At 46.7% G+C, this 22,114-nt stretch overlaps 2 protein-coding genes across 6 annotated transcripts in view; both read left to right on the top strand.

Annotated features, from left to right (window-relative positions):
• LOC110509497 (volume-regulated anion channel subunit LRRC8A) overlaps nt 1–17,353 on the top strand; it is a 75,187-nt gene extending 57,834 nt beyond the window's left edge. Inside the window, exons 3-5 of the mRNA XM_036967221.1 lie at nt 13,780–13,945; nt 14,337–14,439; nt 17,048–17,353. Of these exons, the coding sequence (XP_036823116.1) occupies nt 13,780–13,945; nt 14,337–14,439; nt 17,048–17,057 (279 nt within the window). The 3' untranslated portion in view covers nt 17,058–17,353. The remainder of the gene's footprint in view (nt 1–13,779; nt 13,946–14,336; nt 14,440–17,047) is intronic.
• LOC110509500 (nucleoporin NUP188 homolog) lies at nt 16,748–21,724 on the top strand. 5 transcript variants are annotated; one of them, XM_036967224.1, is made up of 7 exons: nt 16,748–17,114; nt 17,268–17,353; nt 17,542–17,678; nt 18,839–18,985; nt 19,288–19,483; nt 20,201–20,293; nt 21,387–21,724. In XM_036967224.1, exons 1-5 carry the CDS (start codon nt 17,067–17,069, stop codon nt 19,329–19,331), a joined length of 462 nt encoding a protein of 153 aa, XP_036823119.1. In that variant the 5' UTR covers nt 16,748–17,066; the 3' UTR covers nt 19,332–19,483; nt 20,201–20,293; nt 21,387–21,724. The 5 variants fall into 5 exon arrangements, with proteins under 5 accessions (XP_036823119.1, XP_036823117.1, XP_036823120.1 ...); XM_036967222.1 differs by having other exon boundaries at nt 20,648–21,724; XM_036967225.1 differs by having other exon boundaries at nt 20,169–20,293.
• The last annotated feature ends 390 nt before the right edge of the window (nt 21,725–22,114 follow it).

Below are 22,114 nucleotides of genomic sequence, written 5' to 3'. Positions count from 1 at the left end.
TACTGTGTAGTTTACCATTATAATGGACTGACGGGGATGTGGCCATACATATAAAAAAATTAATTCTCACTCCAAATACATCTTTATAGAAAGTTAGTAAAAATAGTTAAGCAGGTTACCTTAGTGTTCTTGGGCACAGGGACTATGGTGGTCTGCTTGAAACATGTTGGTATTACAGACTCAATCAGGGACATGTTGACAATGTCAATGAAAACACCTGCCAGTTGGTCAGCACATTCCCGGAGCACATGTCCTGGTCATCTGTCTGGCCCTGCGGCCTTGTGAATGTTGACCAGTTTAAAGGTCTTACTCATGTCGGCTATGGAGAGCGTGATCACACAGTCGTCTGGAACAGCTGATGCACTCATGCATGCCTCAGTGTTGCTTGCCTCGAAGCGAGCATAGAAGTGATTTAGCTCGTCTGGTAGGCTCGTGTCACTGGGCAGCTCGTGACTGTGCTTCCCTTTTATAGTCTGTAATAGTTTGCAGGCCCTGCCACATAAGAAGAGCGTCGGAGCCGTTGTAGTACGATTCAATCTTAGTACTGTTTTGGCGCTTTGCCTGTTAGATGGTTCGTCAGAGGGCATAGCAAGATTTCTTATTAGCTTCCGAGTCCCTTGAAAGCTGCGGCTCTACCCTTTAGGATGGATCCATAACGAAATTACTATGGGAATAAATATCACTGAATAACAGAAATATTGGAATAAAGTAGGCAAATTGTTGCTTACTGAAACTCCCAAAGTTCCAATTGGCTGAAATAGTACTCGCACATAATTATTTAATGTTTTTTTAATTGATTTCTTTATTCGGATGAAGGGTACTGTTTGAATGCTAAATGACGAGACAGAGGCATTGATGCGAGTAACCAGTCTTGTTTAGTACATCACAACGCATCCGGGTATCTCAAGCACCCCGGTAAAACACAAGAGTTGCAGTAATGAACATTTACCAACAGATGGCATCACTGTGCCATCTTACACCCATAACATCTTCCCTTTAATAAAATAGGACAGGAGGTGTCAATTCACTAACAAAACAAACCTAGTAACAATTTCCAACATGAACAGTTTAGTATTTTTTTTTTTTTTTTTTCCAGAACAACAACACATTTTGATATTCTCTTCACTTTTATCTCTGTCAACAATCCCTGATGGGAAACCTACAGATTAAGTCTTTTTGGTGGCTGGGACAGACGCCCGCATCGTGAAAAGACAGGGGGCTTGTCTGCGAGGACTGCGGGTTCCCGCACAGGCGTGTCACCTGAATGTCTCAGGGGAGAATTGATGGGTGAGGGAGCGGCCGACCTGTGATCCCCTGGCTCTTCGCCCAGTGCCTCAGGCCCCATGTGACTTGCTGGGGTTCTGTCTTTTGTCATGCGACCCCTTTGACCATCAGGGTTCTGAGTAGGTGCTGGCTCAGCAATCCGAAGGTCAACCCTGTTACGACGGTACAGTGATCCATTCACTTCGACCAAGTAGGAGCGTGGTGCCACTTTCTGTACACAGGATCCGAGTCTCCAGAGGCCTGCCCGGTCCCCTGGTAGTGGCTTCATTCGCACCGTTTCACCCACCCTGAGCTCAGGTAAGTCTTTTGCTGATTTGTCGTAGATTAACTTGGAGACCTGTCTTCTGTGACGTAGCTTCACCAGCACGTCTGTCACCACACATGGCTCCAGGAGAGTGCTGGCTACTGGCAGAGCTGCTTTTAAGCGCCGTGCCATGAGGCGCTGTGCCGGGCTGCTGTCCATGCCTTCTGTCGGGGTATTGCGCCACTGCAGGATTGCTTTCCAGGCATCTTTGCCCTCTCGCAGAGCCTTTTTGCAGAGGTTCTTTGCGATTTTTACTGCGGACTCTGCCTTCCCATTAGCTTTTGGGTGTCGTGGTGATGAAGTGACGTGCTCGAATTCCCATCCTGCAGCAAATTTTCGGAACTCAACTCCTGAGAATTGGGGTCCATTGTCTGAAATTACCCTATCTGGCTGTCCATAGCGGGCAAACTGAGCCTTGCAGCGTTTGATCGTTGTCTCTGCTGAGAGGTCGGGGAGGAGGTCGATCTCCCAAAAGTCTGAGTAATGATCGACTACCAGCAGAAAGTCTTTGCCACTGTGCTGGAAGAGATCTAGACTTACTATCTGCCAGGGGCGCATCGGTAGCTCGTGGGACATCATCGTCTCTCTCTGTTGCTCAATGGCATATTCATTGCAGATTGTGCATTTACTGACATAGTCTTTAATTTCACTCTGCATTCCTGGCCAATACAGTGTGTCACGTGCTTGTCTGTAACAGGCCTCACCTCCTATGTGACTTGAGTGCACGCGTGCCAACATCTCAGGGCGCAGAGACCGGGGAATAACGACTCTCTGACTCTTGAATATCACTCCGTTTTGAACACTGAGCTCCTCTTTGATTGGCCAATATTCTCTGACGGCTAAAGCAGTTTCTTCCCTGCAGTCGGGCCAGCCCATCAGAATCACAGACCTCAATGCCTGGAGTTGCCCGTCCCTGTCTGTGTGCTGTCTGATTTGTATAAAGCGCTGGTCCGTAACATTAAGGTAGTCAGCCTGGTTGATGTGTTCAACATCCACTTGCTCTGTTTGCAAGCTGCACACTGCGTGTTGTTCATGCATGGAGCGTGTGTGAGTGCCTGATGCAGTAGCCCTGCTGAGCGTGTCACTCACATACATCTCTGGCCCTGGCTTATACACCACCTTGAGGTTGTAGTTTTGTAGGGCCAGTAGCATGCTCTGCAGTCGTTTTGGGGCATTCAGGAGAGGCTTGCTGAATATAGCAATAAGGGGCTTGTGATCGGTCTCTGCGGTAATATTGTCGCGCCCGTACAGGTAGTGGTGGAAGCGTTGGCATGCAAACACAATGCTGAGGCACTCCTTCTCTATCTGGGCATAGTTCTGCTCTGTTGGGGTGAGTGCCCTAGAGGCGAATGCCACAGGCTGGCCCTCCTGCATGAGGCAACAGCCAAGTCCATACTGGCTTGAGTCACTCTGAATCGTGACAGGTTTTGACACATTGTAGTATCGCAGTGCAGGTGTCTGGGTGACCAGTTGTTTTATTTCCCTCACCGCTGCGTCATGTTTTGGGAGCCAATGCCAGATGGTGTCCTTGTCCATGAGCCTCCTCAGTGGCTCACACACTTCAGAGAGCCGCGGTAGGAATTTGGCCAGGTAGGTGACGAATCCGACGAAGCGCTGCACTCCCTTCACGTCAGATGGGTGGGGCATTTCCAAGACAGCCTTCACTTTTTCAGGATCCGCCTTCAATCCGGTGGAGGACAAGATGTGCCCATGAAAGCGGACCTCTGGCACTTTAAACTGAAGCTTTTTTATGCTTAGCCTTAGCTTGACCTGTCTGCATCTGACCATCAGGGCCAGCAGCTTGGCGTCATGGTCACATTCTGCCTCCTCATCACTGTCCCCACAGCCCACTACGAGAATGTCATCTGCTATGGGTTCCACGCCACTAAGTCCCATTAACAGCTCATGCTGTTTCCGCTGATACACCTCTGGAGCCACGGAGACACCAAACGGAAGCTTCAACCACCTCTTCCTGCCCCAGGGTGTCCAAAAGGTGGTCATGTAGCTGCTGGGCTCGTCGAGCTTGCACTGCAGAAAGGCATCTCTGGCATCCACGAGCGTGAAGACTCTGGCCTTTGGGAGCTTGTAAAGAACATCCTCCAACGTGGGCATAATGTAATGTGAACGTCGCAGAGCCCGGTTGAGGTGTTTAGGATCAATGCATATCCGTAGCTTGTCTGGTTTCTTGATGATAACCATATTACTTATCCAGTCCGTAGGCTCGGTGACGGATATGATGTGGCCATCTGCTTCGTATTTGTCAAGCTGAGCCTTCGTAGCTGCTTTCATGGCCACTGGTACATTGCGGGGTGCACACTGGACAGGCTGGATTTCTGCATCCAACTCAAAGTGGACTTCCCCAGGAACTGACTCGACCGGTGCGTTGAAGACATCATGGTACTTGCTTAGGAGTGTCTCCTTGCTCAGGGGCCCAGCCTGGACTTTGTCTATAATGTTAAGATCAGCTGGGATGGTGAAGTTAATAAGTCCAAGGCGCTCGCATGTAGAACCTGACAGTAATGGCTGTTGACTAGCCTCAACTATTTCAAACTCAAGGGTGTATTTCTGGCCACGTAAAACACACTCTGTCACAAACAGGCCTAAAGAGGTCATGAACTGGCCTGAATACAGTTTCAGCTTGGTGCTACTCTGTGTGAGTTTGTCTCTGGGCGCAAGCCTCCTTTTGTCTTTAAGGCTCATAACGTTGCATGTGGCCCCTGAATCTAGCTGGCATTGCTGTGGTTTATTATTAAGTAGCAGAGTGACAAACCACTTTTGTCCTTTTGCCCTCACTGCCCCTATGCACTCGCTAGCATATACATCCTCTGTGCTGTCGTTCCCTTCATCTGTGTTTGTTTCCATGGAGTGCACTTTACCCTCCTTTCTCTTGCTTTTCATGCAGACCCTTGCGAAGTGATTAGCTGTACCACAGGATTTGCATATTTTTCCATAGGCTGGGCAGTGTTCTTTTCCTCGTCCATGAGAAATGCCACAATATCGGCATGTATTGGGGTTGTCTACTGCAGAGTTGGCTGTAGTATTAGCATTAGCTGTGGCAAAGGGGAATTTCTTTACTGGCTGCCTGAATGTAGCATTTACATTGTCCGTATGTTGCCTTTCTAGCTCCATGGACCTCATCCGTATATCAGTAAGCTCCGCTGCACGGCATGTCTCCACTGCCAAGGCCAGCGTCAGGTCACGTTCTCTCAGCAAACGTCTGCGGGTGCCCTCATCCGTTATGCCAAGCACAATCGTATCTCTGATCAGTTCATCTCTTAAAGCACCATAGTCACATGTAGCTGCCTTTTCCCTTAACCTAGTGACAAAGCTGTCAATGGACTCCCCGTCCTCCTGTTTGCAACGACCGAAAACATAACGCTCGTAGATGACGTTCTTTGCTGGCGTAAAGTAATGTTCAAGAGCATCAAGAATAGCTATAGCGTTACCTTGCTGTGCTGCTGTTAGGTTCAGGTTGTGTTTGTATACGTGTCGGCATTCAGTTCCCATTATAGTCCTCAAAGTGGCAGCCACTACCTCATCTTCCTTTTCCAGAAGTCCCGTTGCTAGCGCATAGTCCTCCCATTCACCTCTAAACGTATCCCAGTTCGTGCTCCAATCCCCGCTGAGCTTCATAACGGCGGGAGGGGGAATGTTCGCTGCCATGTCTAACCGGTGCTAACAACACTGAAGCTAACTAGCAAACTCACTCTAGCTTAAGGCCAATTCCGGGCGAAATTTTACACAAATAAGTATTTGTTTGTAAACCAGAGCAGGTGACTCTAATTTGCGGAAAGCATGGTTAGTTATCCCACTTCTGACACCATGTTTGAATGCTAAATGACGAGACAGAGGCATTGATGCGAGTAACCAGTCTTGTTTAGTACATCACAACGCATCCGGGTATCTCAAGCACCCCGGTAAAACACAAGAGTTGCAGTAATGAACATTTACCAACAGATGGCATCACTGTGCCATCTTACACCCATAACAGGTACTGCTATGGGATTCCCCATGGCTCCTAACTATGCTAATTTGTATGTTACATGGAGAAACAGTCTATTTTCAACCCTCTCAAAAATGTTTTCTTGCCTCACATCATTATTTGGAAACGGTATATTGATGACATTTTTGTTCTATGGAGGGGTGATGCAAAACAGCTCCAGGCGTTCCATGCTTTTCTTAACTCCTGTTCTGATCATTTGAGATTTACTATGCAATCTGATACATGTCAAATCAGTTTTCTTGATCTTCTGATCTTGTGTGAAGATAATGCTCTATACACTGATCTTTACAGGAAGCCTACTGATCGTAACAGTTTGTTGAGGGCTGATGGTTGTCATCCACTTCCCTTGAAAAATAGTTTGCAGTACAGCCAATTCTGTCGAATCAAAAGAATTTGCAAAAATCAATCAGATTTCGACAGAAATATGGCTGAGACGCAAAGAAAGTTCAAGGAGAGGGGATACAAAAATGATCAGATTAATATTGCCATTGAGAAAATTCAAATCAAAACGAGACATGATGTTTTTCAAGGTCAGTCTCGTAAAAAGACTCATTCTTGTGTTCTAACTACCCGCTATTCAAAGTGCTCTGAACAAATTAAGGGAATCGTTCACTAACATTGGCACATTCTAAAATCTGATGATAGTCTCGGTAATGTGTTTTCGGACCCTCCCTTGGTCGTATTCTCGCGGGTCAGAAATCTGAGACCAATTGGTACACTCTGATTTACCACCCAAAGATATTCCTGAACAACGTCTATTTGCGCCCCTACTGGATGGAAATTACAAGTGTAATGGCTGTGCTCAATGCAATGGCACTTATAAATGTAGATCCTTCAAACACCCACAAACAGGGAGATCGATCCCAATCAAAGTTGTTATTACGTGCTCCACTAAGGCAGTTATTTATCTTAGAACTTGTCCTTGTGGTAAACATTATGTGGGTAAAACAAAGCACAAATTAAAAGTACGAATCTCAGAGCATCGTAGCACCATTAGGTGTAAAAACTTAACTTACCCAGTTGCGGCCCACTTCTTGGAGGCAGGCCACTCGATTTCGTCTCTGCGTTATATTGGCATCGAACATGTCACCCTCCGTAGGAGAGGGGGTGACCTCGACAATTTATTGTTAAAACGAGAGGCTGCCTGGATCTTTAACTTAAAGACCTTTGCTCCCTTCGGTCTCAACGTAGACTTTGATCTGAAGCCATTTGCCATTGTAATTTGTGACTTTGCCATTGTAATTGTTTGTAAGCTTGTGTAGTCTAAAATGAATCTATGATCGTATGCTATCCATTTGTTTGTATGCTGTTATTTGTATGCCATTTTAATATTTGAGAATTAACCAATGATATTAGGCCACTCTTGGCCATGATTACAGACACCTGTGTCTTTTGACACTATATAAACGAGTCATCCCGCAGTGTTTGTGATTATACCCTGATGAAGACAGCTTGGCTGTCGAAGCGTTGGTAAATACATTTTTGCATCTGTGCTCCTAGAGTGTGCGGCTTTCTTTTATTTTCATGGTGTAGTCAATGTCCAATGTCATCACTGAGCTGAAGGACGTGCCAAAGCTGGCCATCACATCAGACGGGTGGACCAGCCTCTGTCAGGACCACTATCTCACTGTTAAAGTGCACTACACAAGCCAGGGCAGTGTAAAACACAAGGTCCTCCACACCAGGCCAGTGTACAAATCACAAACTGTGGCAGAGGAGAGTAGTGGCAGAGGAGATCTCAGATGTTCTGGAAGCGTTTGAGATAGAGCCAAGCAAGATTGTAGCTGTGATTGTTGATAGTGCTGGCAATATGGATGTTGCCATCAAGAGGCTACACATCCTAAAAATAGGATGCTTTGGCACACACACTAAATCTGGCAGTGCAGAACATATACACAATGACTTCCATTGATAAATGGGCAGCCCCAATCAGAGCAGTGGTCGTGTCGTTCAAGAGATCCTCCATGTCCAGCCCCAATCAGAGCAGTGGTCGTGTGGTTCAAGAGATCCTCCATGTCCAGCCCCAATCAGAGCAGTGGTCGTGTGGTTCAAGAGATCCTCCATGTCCAGCCCCAATCAGAGCAGTGGTCGTGTGGTTCAAGAGATCCTCCATGTCCAGCCCCAATCAGAGCAGTGGTCGTGTGGTTCAAGAGATCCTCCATGTCCAGCCCCAATCAGAGCAGTGGTCGTGTGGTTCAGGAGATCCTCCATGTCCAGCCCCAATCAGAGCAGTGGTCGTGTGGTTCAGGAGATCCTCCATGTCCAGCCCCAATCAGAGCAGTGGTCGTGTGGTTCAAGAGATCCTCCATGTCCAGCCCCAATCAGAGCAGTGGTCGTGTGGTTCAGGAGATCCTCGATGTCCAGCCCCAATCAGAGCAGTGGTCGTGTGGTTCAAGAGATCCTCGATGTCCAGCCCCAATCAGAGCAGTGGTCGTGTGGTTCAAGAGATCCTCGATGTCCAGCCCCAATCAGAGCAGTGGTCGTGTGGTTCAAGAGATCCTCGATGTCCAGCCCCAATCAGAGCAGTGGTCGTGTGGTTCAAGAGATCCTCGATGTCCAGCCCCAATCAGAGCAGTGGTCGTGTGGTTCAAGAGATCCTCGATGTCCAAAACAGTATTGAAGGAAAAGCAGCAGCTCCTTGGTAAGAAGCCAGTTCAGTCTATTAAAGTATTATTTTGAAATTCCCACCTTTAACAATTTAATTCAATTAAATGTTTTATTTGTTGTTTCAGGCCTTCGGCAACACTCACTCATCCTTGACGTCAAGACCAGATTGAACTCTTATCTAATAATAGAGAGATTCATGGAGCAGTATCCACCGATCCAAGCAGCAGCCTTGATCCCATGACTGCGAAAAGCAATGACCAAGGACAACCTGGATCGTCTGAAGGATGAGGACTTGCATAAGGCTGAGGACTTTGTCCAGATCATGAGAATCCTCTATACATCCACCCTGTGTGTCATGTGACAAGAATGCCACCTGTGGACAGATCATACCCATCCTCCACAAACTGGAAGAGCACGTCACTGTGAAGCATGAAGATGCAACGTTTGCGGCAACCATCAAAGCGAAGGTGTGGGAGAACCTCACCGAGCCCTATCAGGATGAGGACATTCAAGCCTTCCTGCATGAGGCCACAGCAATGGATCCCAGATTTAAAGGGAGGCAACACCAGGGTTGTCAGAGGAGCAGAAGCAGACAGACACAGAGCACCAGCAACAGGAGGAGGAGTCTGAAGGAGAAGACAGTCTCCATTTTACAAAACAAGGAGTGCCTTGGAGGAGCTGTTCTCAGAGGAGGACAGGGAGTTGAGGTTGACGATCCAACAGGACACCTTGTCCCTCACCCTCAGCGAGCATGTTGACCTAGAGGTGGAGCGCTACAAAGGCCTGCCTCCCATCCCCATGGCTGAAGATTCTGTGATGTAGTGGTGGTGGGAGAATAGAGCTACTCTGCCCCTCCTCACATTGCAAAAAGCTACCTCTGTGCCCAAGCCTCATCCACCCCTAGCGAGAGAGAGAGTATCTTCGACTGCAGGGAAGACAATAAGCCAGGAGAGGTCCCGACTTCTGCCAGAAAAGGCAAATATGTTGATCTTTCTCCAGAATAACTGCTAAGAACTCTTTGTCCTTTTGCAGCCTACCTGCATGCCCCACCCGTGTTGCTGTATACCACTGTATAGTCCTTTTGCAGCCTACCTGTATGCCCCACCCGTGTTGCTGTATACCACTGTATAGTCCTTTTGCAGCCTACCTGTATGCCCCACCCGTGTTGCTGTATACCACTGTATAGTCCTTTTGCAGCCTACCTGTATGCCCCACCCGTGTTGCTGTATACCACTGTATAGTCCTTTTGCAGCCTACCTGTATGCCCCACCCGTGTTGCTGTATACCACTGTATAGTCCTTTTGCAGCCTACCTGCATGCCCCACCCGTGTTGCTGTATACCACTGTATAGTCCTTTTGCAGCCTACCTGTATGCCCCACCCTGTTGCTGTATACCACTGTATAGTCCTTTTGCAGCCTACCTGTATGCCCCACCCGTGTTGCTGTATACCACTGTATAGTCCTTTTGCAGCCTACCTGCATGCCCCACCCGTGTTGCTGTATACCACTGTATAGTCCTTTTGCAGCCTACCTGCATGCCCCACCCGTGTTGCTGTATACCACTGTATAGTCCTTTTGCAGCCTACCTGTATGCCCCACCCTGTTGCTGTATACCACTGTATAGTCCTTTTGCAGCCTACCTGTATGCCCCACCCGTGTTGCTGTATACCACTGTATAGTCCTTTTGCAGCCTACCTGCATGCCCCACCCGTGTTACTGTATACCACTGTATAGTCCTTTTGCAGCCTACCTGCATGCCCCACCCGTGTTGCTGTATACCACTGTATAGTCCTTTTGCAGCCTACCTGTATGCCCCACCCTGTTGCTGTATACCACTGTATAGTCCTTTTGCAGCCTACCTGTATGCCCCACCCGTGTTGCTGTATACCACTGTATAGTCCTTTTGCAGCCTACCTGCATGCCCCACCCGTGTTGCTGTATACCACTGTATAGTCCTTTTGCAGCCTACCTGCATGCCCCACCCGTGTTGCTGTATACCACTGTATAGTCATTTTGCAGCCTACCTGTATGCCCCACCCGTGTTGCTGTATACCACTGTATAGTCCTTTTGCAGCCTACCTGCATGCCCCACCCGTGTTGCTGTATACCACTGTATAGTCCTTTTGCAGCCTACCTGCATGCCCCACCCGTGTTGCTGTATACCACTGTATAGTCCTTTTGCAGCCTACCTGTATGCCCCACCCTGTTGCTGTATACCACTGTATAGTCCTTTTGCAGCCTACCTGTATGCCCCACCCGTGTTGCTGTATACCACTGTATAGTCCTTTTGCAGCCTACCTGCATGCCCCACCCGTGTTGCTGTATACCACTGTATAGTCCTTTTGCAGCCTACCTGCATGCCCCACCCATGTTGCTGTATACCACTGTATAGTCATTTTGCAGCCTACCTGTATGCCCCACCCATGTTGCTGTATACCACTGTATAGTCCTTTTGCAGCCTACCTGCATGCCCCACCCATGTTGCTGTATACCACTGTATAGTCCTTTTGCAGCCTACCTGTATGCCCCACCCTGTTGCTGTATACCACTGTATAGTCCTTTTGCAGCCTACCTGCATGCCCCACCCATGTTGCTGTATACCACTGTATAGTCCTTTTGCAGCCTACCTGTATGCCCCACCCGTGTTGCTGTATACCACTGTATAGTCCTTTTGCAGCCTACCTGTATGCCCCACCCATGTTGCTGTATACCACTGTATAGTCCTTTTGCAGCCTACCTGTATGCCCCACCCGTGTTGCTGTATACCACTGTATAGTCCTTTTGCAGCCTACCTGTATGCCCCACCCTGTTGCTGTATACCACTGTATAGTCCTTTTGCAGCCTACCTGTATGCCCCACCCGTGTTGCTGTATACCACTGTATAGTCCTTTTGCAGCCTACCTGTATGCCCCACCCGTGTTGCTGTATACCACTGTATAGTCCTTTTGCAGCCTACCTGCATGCCCCACCCATGTTGCTGTATACCCCTGTATAGTCCTTTTGCAGCCTACCTGTATGCCCCACCCTGTTGCTGTATACCACTGTATAGTCCTTTTGCAGCCTACCTGTATGCCCCACCCGTGTTGCTGTATACCACTGTATAGTCCTTTTGCAGCCTACCTGTATGCCCCACCCTGTTGCTGTATACCACTGTATAGTCCTTTTGCAGCCTACCTGTATGCCCCACCCGTGTTGCTGTATACCACTGTATAGTCCTTTTGCAGCCTACCTGCATGCCCCACCCGTGTTGCTGTATACCACTGTATAGTCCTTTTGCAGCCTACCTGCATGCCCCACCCATGTTGCTGTATACCACTGTATAGTCATTTTGCAGCCTACCTGTATGCCCCACCCATGTTGCTGTATACCACTGTATAGTCCTTTTGCAGCCTACCTGCATGCCCCACCCATGTTGCTGTATACCACTGTATAGTCCTTTTGCAGCCTACCTGTATGCCCCACCCTGTTGCTGTATACCACTGTATAGTCCTTTTGCAGCCTACCTGCATGCCCCACCCATGTTGCTGTATACCACTGTATAGTCCTTTTGCAGCCTACCTGTATGCCCCACCCGTGTTGCTGTATACCACTGTATAGTCCTTTTGCAGCCTACCTGTATGCCCCACCCATGTTGCTGTATACCACTGTATAGTCCTTTTGCAGCCTACCTGTATGCCCCACCCGTGTTGCTGTATACCACTGTATAGTCCTTTTGCAGCCTACCTGTATGCCCCACCCATGTTGCTGTATACCACTGTATAGTCCTTTTGCAGCCTACCTGTATGCCCCACCCGTGTTGCTGTATACCACTGTATAGTCCTTTTGCAGCCTACCTGTATGCCCCACCCTGTTGCTGTATACCACTGTATAGTCCTTTTGCAGCCTACCTGTATGCCCCACCCGTGTTGCTGTATACCACTGTATAGTCCTTTTGCAGCCTACCTGTATGCCCCACCCGTGTTGCTGTATACCACTGTATAGTCCTTTTGCAGCCTACCTGCATGCCCCACCCATGTTGCTGTATACCCCTGTATAGTCCTTTTGCAGCCTACCTGTATGCCCCACCCTGTTGCTGTATACCACTGTATAGTCCTTTTGCAGCCTACCTGTATACCCCACCCATGTTGCTCTATACCACTGTATAGTCCTTTTGCAGCCTACCTGTATGCCCCACCCTGTTGCTGTATACCACTGTATAGTCCTTTTGCAGCCTACCTGTATGCCCCACCCATGTTGCTGTATACCACTGTATAGTCCTTTTGCAGCCTACCTGTATGCCCCACCCGTGTTGCTGTATACCACTGTATAGTCCTTTTGCAGCCTACCTGTATGCCCCACCTGTGTTGCTGTATACCACTGTATAGTCCTTGTGCAGGAAAATATAGTTTATTTAGTTTGTTTTACATTTTCATCACAACGTTAGTCTATAATAGTGATTTGTTCAAAACATTGCAGTTCCTTTTGCTGTAAATAATAGTTTATTTTTTTACATTTTGTAAAAAATAACAAAAAGAACTGATGAGAATACTGTTAAAGTACCGGTTCGTTAAGCACTATCAGTAAGAGTAGTAATACCGTTAAAATCTTCCCTAGTGGCTAGTGAGCCCAAAAAATCTACAGGTATGCTACTCTAGAGCTCTACTTCGTCATTGCGCTAATGCTAGTTAGCTTCCGGCTCGTGATACTACCTCTAACTTCCTTTATACTGGACGCGGAGACATGAAAATGGTACCTATGAGTTCATCTGACTCTGGCCAAGTAGGAAAATGCATTGACCGGCGATGACGACAGCCGAGCGCCACCCGAACAGGAATGGGAGCCACCTTTGATGATATTCGTGACAACTAGGGAATACAGATATGCATATGTTAGTCACAGATACCTTTCTGTGCATTCAAATTGCCATCGATAAAATGCAATTGTGTTCGTTGTCCGTAGCTTATGCCTGCCAATACGCTAACCCCACCTTCACCATGTGGCACTCTGTTCACAACGTTGACAACAGCAAACCGCTTGTGGTCTGTGGTTGTGAGGCCGGTTCGACGTACTGCCAAATTCCCTAAAATAATGTTGGAGACTGCTTATGGTAGAGATATTTACATTAAATTCTCTGAAAACAGCTGTGTTGGGTATTCCTGCAGTAAGCATGCTAATTGCACACTCCCTCAAAACTTCAGACATCTGTGGCATTGTGTGACAACCACATTTTAGAGTGGCATTTTATTGTCCCCAGCACAAGGTGCACTTGTGTCATAATCATGCTGTGTTAATCAGCTTCTTGATATGCCATACCTGTAAGGATTAACTTGGCAAAGGAGAAATGCTCACTAACAGGGATGTAAAAACAAAAGTGCACATTTTGAGCGAAATAACCATTATGTGTGCATGGAACATTTCTGGGATCGTTTATTTCAGAGCATGGAACATGGGAACAACACTTTACATGTAGCGTTTATTTTTTTGAGTTTCTGCGTCTTTATGCAAGATAAATTCCTCTTCCCATCTCAAGGCTGTGGACTGAGTTCAGTCATTTAAAATACCTTTCTTTCTCTCCCTCTCACCCTCCCTCCTTCCCTCTCAGGAGTTTCTGCTGGGTGATTGGAGCTGTCTGCAGGTGCTGTTGGACCTGATCGACTCGGCAGAAGGGGAAGTACTGGTGTCCCCCCGCTGCACCGGGCCATCCTGGCCTTCCTCCACGCCCTGTGGCAGGACCAATCGGACAGAGCCATCTCTGTCCTACGCACCAAGTGAGTGAGCTATGACACTGCCTGGGTGCGCACACAACCTGAAACACACACGTGAACACACACACCCACACACAGACCGACATGAGAGATGATACAGTATCATTGTTTTTATAAGTTTTAATATATTAAATCTATGATATTTCCTCCTCTGTTTGGATTGGTGGATTGAGTTGTTACTGGTACCAATGGCTCCATCAACCCGAATTGCATGTGATGTGTCAAGTTTTGTATATCTGTGTGAATTGGAGCGAAATGCAAAAAACTTCTTGTGAAAATTAGTAAAATAGAGATATGAAATAAACTAAATGAGATGGACTTTTGAAACGTAATGGATAGATAAGTCACAAATTCCTTATCCTACCTGAGATGCGTTCATATCTATTCTACGCAGTACTCTTCCATCTGAACGAACCTCTGATCCCCAGTGGCTCCCTGGAGCAGACTCTGAAGGACGCACTGCAGAAGTTCTCCAGCGGGCGGCACTACTGGTCCCAGTACGTCAAGTCTCTGGTGGTGCACATAGCTGAGACTGAGGAAGAGGGCATGCGCTCATTCTCAGAGACCCAGATGGTCATGTCAGACTGGTTCTTGCTGCTTATCCTCTCCACCAGTCACGTACGCCATGACCCAATAATGTATACAAAATATATGTGTGCATGTTTATACACTGAGTATACAAAACATTAAGAACACCTGCTCTTTCCATAACATAAACTGTCCAGGTGAATCCTGGTGAAAGTTATTATCCCTTATTGATGTCACCTGTTAAATCCACTTCAATCAGTGAAGGGGAGGAGACCGGTTAAAGAAGGATTTTTAAGCCTTGAGAAAATTGTGACATGGATTGTGTGTGTGCCATTCAGAGGATGAATGTGCAAGACAAAATATTTAAGTGCACTTGAACTGGTTAGATGCCAGGCGCACCGGTTTGTGTTAAGAACTGCAACACTGCTGGGTTTTTCACGCTCAACCATTTCCTGTGTGTATCAAGAATGGTCCACCATCCAAAGGTCATCCAGCCAGCTTGACACAACCATGGAAAGCGTTGGATTTAACATGGGCCAGCATCCATGCGGAACGATTTCAAGTCTATGCCACAATGAATTGCGGCTGTTCTGAGGGCAACAGGGGAGGGTTCAACTCGATATTAGGAATGTGCTCCTAATGGTTGGTATACACTGTATACAGTGCCTTGCGAAAGTATTCAGCCCCCTTGAACTTTGCGACCTTTTGCCACATTTCAGGCTTCAAACATAAATATATAAAACTGTATTTTTTTGTGAAGAATCAACAACAAGTGGGACACAATCATGAAGTGGAACGACATTTATTGGATATTTCAAACTTTTTTAACAAATCAAAAACTGAAAAATTGGGCGTGCAAAATTATTCAGCCCCCTTAAGTTAATACTTTGTAGCGCCACCTTTTGCTGCGATTACAGCTGTAAGTCGCTTGGGGTATGTCTCTATCAGTTTTGCACATCGAGAGACTGACATTTTTTCCCATTCCTCCTTGCAAAACAGCTCGAGCTCAGTGAGGTTGGATGGAGAGCATTTGTGAACAGCAGTTTTCAGTTCTTTCCACAGATTCTCGATTGGATTCAGGTCTGGACTTTGACTTGGCCATTCTAACACCTGGATATGTTTATTTTTGAACCATTCCATTGTAGATTTTGCTTTATGTTTTGGAACATTGTCTTGTTGGAAGACAAATCTCCGTCCCAGTCTCAGGTCTTTTGCAGACTCCATCAGGTTTTCTTCCAGAATGGTCCTGTATTTGGCTCCATCCATCTTCCCATCAATTTTAACCATCTTCCCTGTCCCTGCTGAAGAAAAGCAGGCCCAAACCATGATGCTGCCACCACCATGTTTGACAGTGGAGATGGTGTGTTCAGGGTGATGAGCTGTGTTGCTTTTACGCCAAACATAACGTCTTGCATTGTTGCCAAAAAGTTCAATTTTGGTTTAATCTGACCAGAGCACCTTCTTCCACATGTTTGGTGTGTCTCCCAGGTGGCTTGTGGCAAACTTTAAACAACACTTTTTATGGATATCTTTAAGAAATGGCTTTCTTCTTGCCACTCTTCCATAAAGGCCAGATTTGTGCAATATACGACTGATTGTTGTCCTATGGACAGAGTCTCCCACCTCAGCTGTAGATCTCTGCAGTTCATCCAGAGTGATCATGGGCCTCTTGGCTGCATCTCTGATCAGTCTTCTCCTTGTATGAGCGGAAAGTTTAGAGGGACGGCCAGGTCTTGGTAGATTTGCAGTGGTCTGATACTCCTTCCTTCAATATTATCGCTTGCACAGTGCTCCTTGGGATGTTTAAAGCTTGGGAAATCTTTTTGTATCCAAATCCGGCTTTAAACTTCTTCACAACAGTATCTCGGACCTGCCTGGTGTGTTCCTTGTTCTTCATGATGCTCTCTGCGCTTTTGACGGACCTCTGAGACTATCACAGTGCAAGTGCATTTATACGGAGACTTGATTACACACAGGTGGATTGTATTTATCATCATTAGTCATTTAGGTCAACATTGGATCATTCAGAGATCCTCACTGAACTTCTGGAGAGAGTTTGCTGCACTGAAAGTAAAGGGGCTGAATAATTTTGCACGCCCAATTTTTCAGTTTTTGATTTGTTAAAAAAGTTTGAAATATCCAATAAATGTCGTTCCACTTCATGATTGTGTCCCACTTGTTGTTGATTCTTCACAAAAAAATACAGTTTTATATCTTTATGTTTGAAGCCTGAAATGTGGCAAAAGGTCGCAAAGTTCAAGGGGGCCGAATACTTTCGCAAGGCACTGTATATGGAATGCAGCCACGTACGTTATCACATCCCACTACCCACTACTCTGCACTGAACGGTGACTTTCAAGTTCAAGGTTGAATTAATTTGACTTTGGGTTATAGTAGCGATGTGAGACTACCAATTTCATGTGATCAGTTGTATTTGTTTAGTTACAAGTACTGGAACTGGTTGTTGTATGTTATATAAATCTTGTGTGTGTTGAGTCTTACATTTATTTTGTCCAGAGTGAAATGCAGATATGTCAATGTGATTGGTTGGTTGATTGATGTGTGTATTGTCTCCAGTCAGATGTGATGCAGTTGAATGAGACTGAAGCTCTTCATGGATGTGCTGAATGGGACCAAAGCTGTTGTGAGTTAGTCACCATGACAACTGCTGCAATGTGTACTTGCTGTCACTTCCTCTCTTGTATTTAATCTCTGTACTCCTTTTAACTCACTTGTTTTCTCATCATCCCTGTCTCACTCATCTTTTCACTCATGTTCTCTTCCACTGTCTCTTCAGTTGCTGGTGCCCAGATCGGTGCACTGTCTACGTCTGGGATCCATGATGACTACCCTGCTGCTGATCCTGCTCAAACAGTGGAGAAGGTGTGTGTGTGTGTGTGTGTGAATTGGTGTAATAGATATATATTGTGTCCACTCAGGTAGAAAAATCAGGATGCTAAAAATCACCTCCAACCTGTGTTGTATACTTAATTCAGTCTCAACTCTCTCTGTACATATTGGCTCTAACATCTTCCCCTCTTTTTACCCATCCTCCCTCCATCATCCTCCAGTGTGGTGGCCACGACCTCTGACGTGTTGTTTCCCCTCTCTCTGATCCTGGAGAGTGTCCTGCAGACCGACCAGCAGCTGATGGCAAAGACCAAGGCCTCTGCTCTCATCTCTGCGCTGCAGATGCAGGGCCTCGATGGTATGGAAGGGAACAACCGCTGTGTGTGGGTGTGTGTGTGGTATACCAGGGGTGAAAGTATATGTAATTTCTTCCCCGTACGGGACCTGCTATGTGTGCACACGCCTGCAGGCCTAATCATAGAATCTGTAAAAATCGTCTTTCCTCGGTTGCAACACTTACTATCGAGTTCCAACCTGCCTCTGGAAGCAACTTCAGCACAATAACTGTTCGTCGGGAGCTTCATGAATTGGATTTCCATGGCAGAGCTGCCACACACAAGCCTAAGCCATGCACAATGCCAAACATCTGCTGGAGTGGTGTAAAGCTCGACGCCATTGGACTCTGGAGCAGTGGAAAAGCGTCTCTGGAGTGATGAATCACGCTTCACCATTTGGCAGTCCAAAGGACAAATCTGGATTTGGCGGTTGCCAGGAAAATGCTGCCTGCCCGAATGCATAGTGCCAACTGTAAAGTTTGGTCGATGAGGAATAATGGTTTGGGGCTGTTTATCTTGGTTCGGGCTAGGCCCATTCGATTCAACAGTTTAGCGAAGTTCCTGTTTCAGCATGATACTGCCCCCGTTCACAAAGCGAGGTCCATACAGAAATGGTTTGTCGAGATCGGTGTGGAAGAACTTGACTGACCTGCACAAAGCCCTGACCTCAACCCCATCGAACACCTTTCGGAGATTATTGGAACGCCGACTGCAAGTCAGACCTAATCGCCCAAGATCAGTGCCCGATCTCACTAATACTCTTGTGGCTGAATGGAAGCAAGTTCCCACAGCAACGTTCCAACTTCTAGTGGGAAAGCTTTCCCAGAAGAGTGGAGGCGGTTATAGCAGCAAAGAGGGGACCAAGTCCATATTAATGCCCATGATTTTGGAATGACGAACCACATCGCATTTTGGAGCGTAGACTATATCGCCCGTTTTAATGTCCATTCGCAATTGTTCCATGCCTCTGACATGTGGTAATGATAAATAACGGTCTAATAGCCTACAGTTTTCTTGACATTTTGTTTTGACAGGCTCATGTTTTACTGGTACGGCTTACCCCCACTATTTATTTTGCCGGGACGCCGTACCAGACTGTATCTCCTTATTTGCACCCCTGGGTATACCACTGTATACATGACATGTATACCACTGTAACAGTATTGCTCATTACATTTACCAGGTGGTGAGATCTGCCAACTTCCCCAGCTACTGCTGTGTGTGTGTGAGACTGTGCAGGACGAGGCACTGGCACTGATTGACAGCACGCATCACACGGCCCAGGCAGGGGATGTCCCCGAGGACGCGTCCAGAAGGACCAGAGGGACGGGTGAGTCACACAACCAGACCGAGGCCGCCATTTTACTCTTCTAAACACACACAGTTGTTGTTCCAAGTGTTTTGAAAAAGCATTCCCAAAAAATTAACTCTGCATCTTTTATCAATTGTATGTGCTGAAAAAATGATAATCTATGACGAACTTAGTCAGGGCAACTCAGCAGTCAGAATGATCTATGTTACTTGTCTGTGGTGGATCATCTCAAGTGTAGTTTATGTAAAGCAATTCGACTAAGTGTTCAGCCTTAATATTCTCTGTACCCCTCTTCCTTTCAATCTTTCTCTTTCTCTAAGGTGTGTTTGCTGGTGTTACACCTGGCTATGGAGCTGTGTCGTGACGACGAGGAACACTGGGTTCTAGTGATGAGGAAGGTTCCCGTTCTCCACTCGGTTCTCAGCACTCTAGAACTGAGCCTGTGATCCAAACACAACCTCTACTTTACTGATGGCTGCCCTGCATCTGCTTCTCCCGCTGGCCCGCACGCCACAGGTACACACACGCCACAGGTACACACACGCCACAAGTACACATTAGTCAATGACCGATCGATAATCAGTTTGGCCGATATTTAGGGCCAGTATTACCCCTTTCTTAGTCTTGACTATCGGCGCAGCCAATGTCCCCTTTCTAGCGAGAGCCCTCCGTGCCTCTTGTGTTGCAAACTACAGCCGGCGCCGTAGCAAGCTCAGTAACTCAATGCATGCACACTTCTATTGCATATGCATTCACCTGTATTGTAGTCCTAGGCTACTGACCAGTGTATCAATAGAGATTTACCATACAAATAAATTATTACCATTTATGTTATATAGTTTGATTTATTGATGCATATATGGATGTCTCTGGAAGATGTTTACTAACATTTTTAAATGTAATGATATTGAATATCGCCATAAAATATCGTCCATCGGCTTCCTTGGTCCCCCAAAAATTGGTAGAGGCCCTAAAAGAAAACATGTTGGTCTTTCTCTATTACACACCCACCACAGGAACACACTTTGTCTGTCTCTCTCATTCACCCACCCACCACAGGTACAGAAGGACACCAATTGTCACACCCCAATAGCACAATGTTGAGTACTGTAGAAAGACTTAGATGTAATATTATTAGATATCATTATCTATTCTGCAAAGACAAACCTATTTAAACATGAAAATGTACTCTGTGTTTCAGCCATTGAGCATGTTCTGTGCCCTGTCCTCCAGGGGGCAGCAGCAGTAGCCGGGGCCAGCGTCATCCAGAGCATCTGTCTCCCTCTGCTCAGTGCCTATGCAGTGCCCTCCAATGGAGCCTCACAGGTAACACACATCCACAACATGGCTGCAAATGGTGCCATTTAGGATGCGGCACATGACATAAAAGCATTGATATAAAATGGCTAAATTACCTAAGTGATGATGAGTCTGAACGGGATGCAGTTGGTCACTGGGTTACGGGTCACATTCTGTGTCTCTGGGTTCAGTTCCCCACAGCACGTGCATTTTCAGTTGAAGACATAAAGGCATTTGTCTGAAGAGGGAATTACATAGGATGCATCCCGAATGGCACACTATTCCCTACATAGTGCACTACTTTTGACCAGAGCCCAATAGGCCGTGGTCAAAAACAGAATTGTTATTATAACGTTAGCTTCTCTCCATCTCCCTGATCAGGGTTTCTCCCGTAAGTCCCAGGACTCTCCCTGCTGGCCTGGGGTGTACCGCCTCTTTATGTCCCTAATGGAAAGCCTGCTCAAGACGCTACAACTTCATCAACAAGGCCCCCAACTCATCCGGAGGTGAAAATAGTGCCCGTGATGTAGAGAGTAGGTCTTCCCCGGGTAGAAGAGCAGCTTCATCTTGTTGAGCTTGAGGTGGTGGCCCGACATCCAAGCTAAGTTGTCTGCCAGGCATACAGAGGTGTGTGTCGCCACCTGGGGGGGAAGGAGAAATGTAGTTGCGTGTCATCTGCATAGCAACGATAGGAGAGACCATGTGAGTGACGCAGCCGCGTGACTTGGTGAATAGAGAACAGAAGAGAGGGCCTGGGGACACCAGAAGTGAGCGCATGTGGTGCAGACACCGATCATCTTCATGTCACCATGTAGGACAGGACTGCCAGGTAGGATGCAATCCATGAATGTGCAGAGCCTGAGACGCCCAGCCCTGAGAGGGTGGAGAGGAGGATCTGATGGTTCGCGGTGTCGAAGGCAGCAGATGGATGTAGGAGGATGAGATTTTAAATTTTATTTATAATTTTTATTTATTTTTTCCATTCTTTGCAGATTAATCTGTGTTACCTTTGCCAGATGTGCACGTACCTCCTCCACAACAATCACTGATTGAATAAAGGTAACATCCAAACTGTTATTATTTCCATGTATTTTACCTGATGTCTTCCGTTGTTTCCCAGGCTAAGAATGGGGAGGCGCTGGCCCCCAAGCCCAGAGGGCTCATCAGACCCCCTCCTAAGCTGAAGCCGGAGGTGGGGTAGAGGAGAGGGTGGAGGTGGAGCAGAAGGCCCTGCTGGTAGTGCAGTCTGCTGAAGATCCTTAGTAAGTCTGGCCGCACTTATTTATATATTTATATTTTATTAGGATTCCTATTAGCTGATGCCATAACTAGGGCTGTGGCTGTCATGACATTTTGTCAGCTGGTGATTGTCAAGCAAATAACTGCCGGTCTCACGGTAATTGACCGTTAATTAGCCACCCTTTGCCTTAACAGCTTTGCACACTCTTGAGATTCTCTCAACCAGCTTCATGAGGTAGTCACCTGGAATGCATTTCAATTACCAGGTGTACCTTGTTAAAAGTACACTTGTGGAATTCCTTAATGCATTTGAGCCAATCAGTTGTGTTGTGACAAGGTAGGGGTGGTATACAGAAGATAGACCTATTTGGTAAAAGACCAAGTCCATATTTTGTCAAGAACAGCTCAAATAAGCAAAGAGAAACAACAGTCCATAACTTTAAGACGTGAAGGTCAGTCAATCCGGAAAATGTCAAGACCTCAGTTATTTCAAGTGCATCAAACCACAGAGTTCAAGTAATAGACACAGCTCAACATCAACTGTTCAGAGGAGACTGCGTGAATCAGGCCTTCACGGTTGAATTGCTGCAAAGAAACCACATCTAATGG

This window comes from Oncorhynchus mykiss, chromosome Y (assembly GCF_013265735.2).
Source record: "Oncorhynchus mykiss isolate Arlee chromosome Y, USDA_OmykA_1.1, whole genome shotgun sequence".
Classification (NCBI taxonomy): domain Eukaryota; kingdom Metazoa; phylum Chordata; class Actinopteri; order Salmoniformes; family Salmonidae; genus Oncorhynchus; species Oncorhynchus mykiss.
This window is presented reverse-complemented; position numbering and strand designations above follow the sequence as displayed.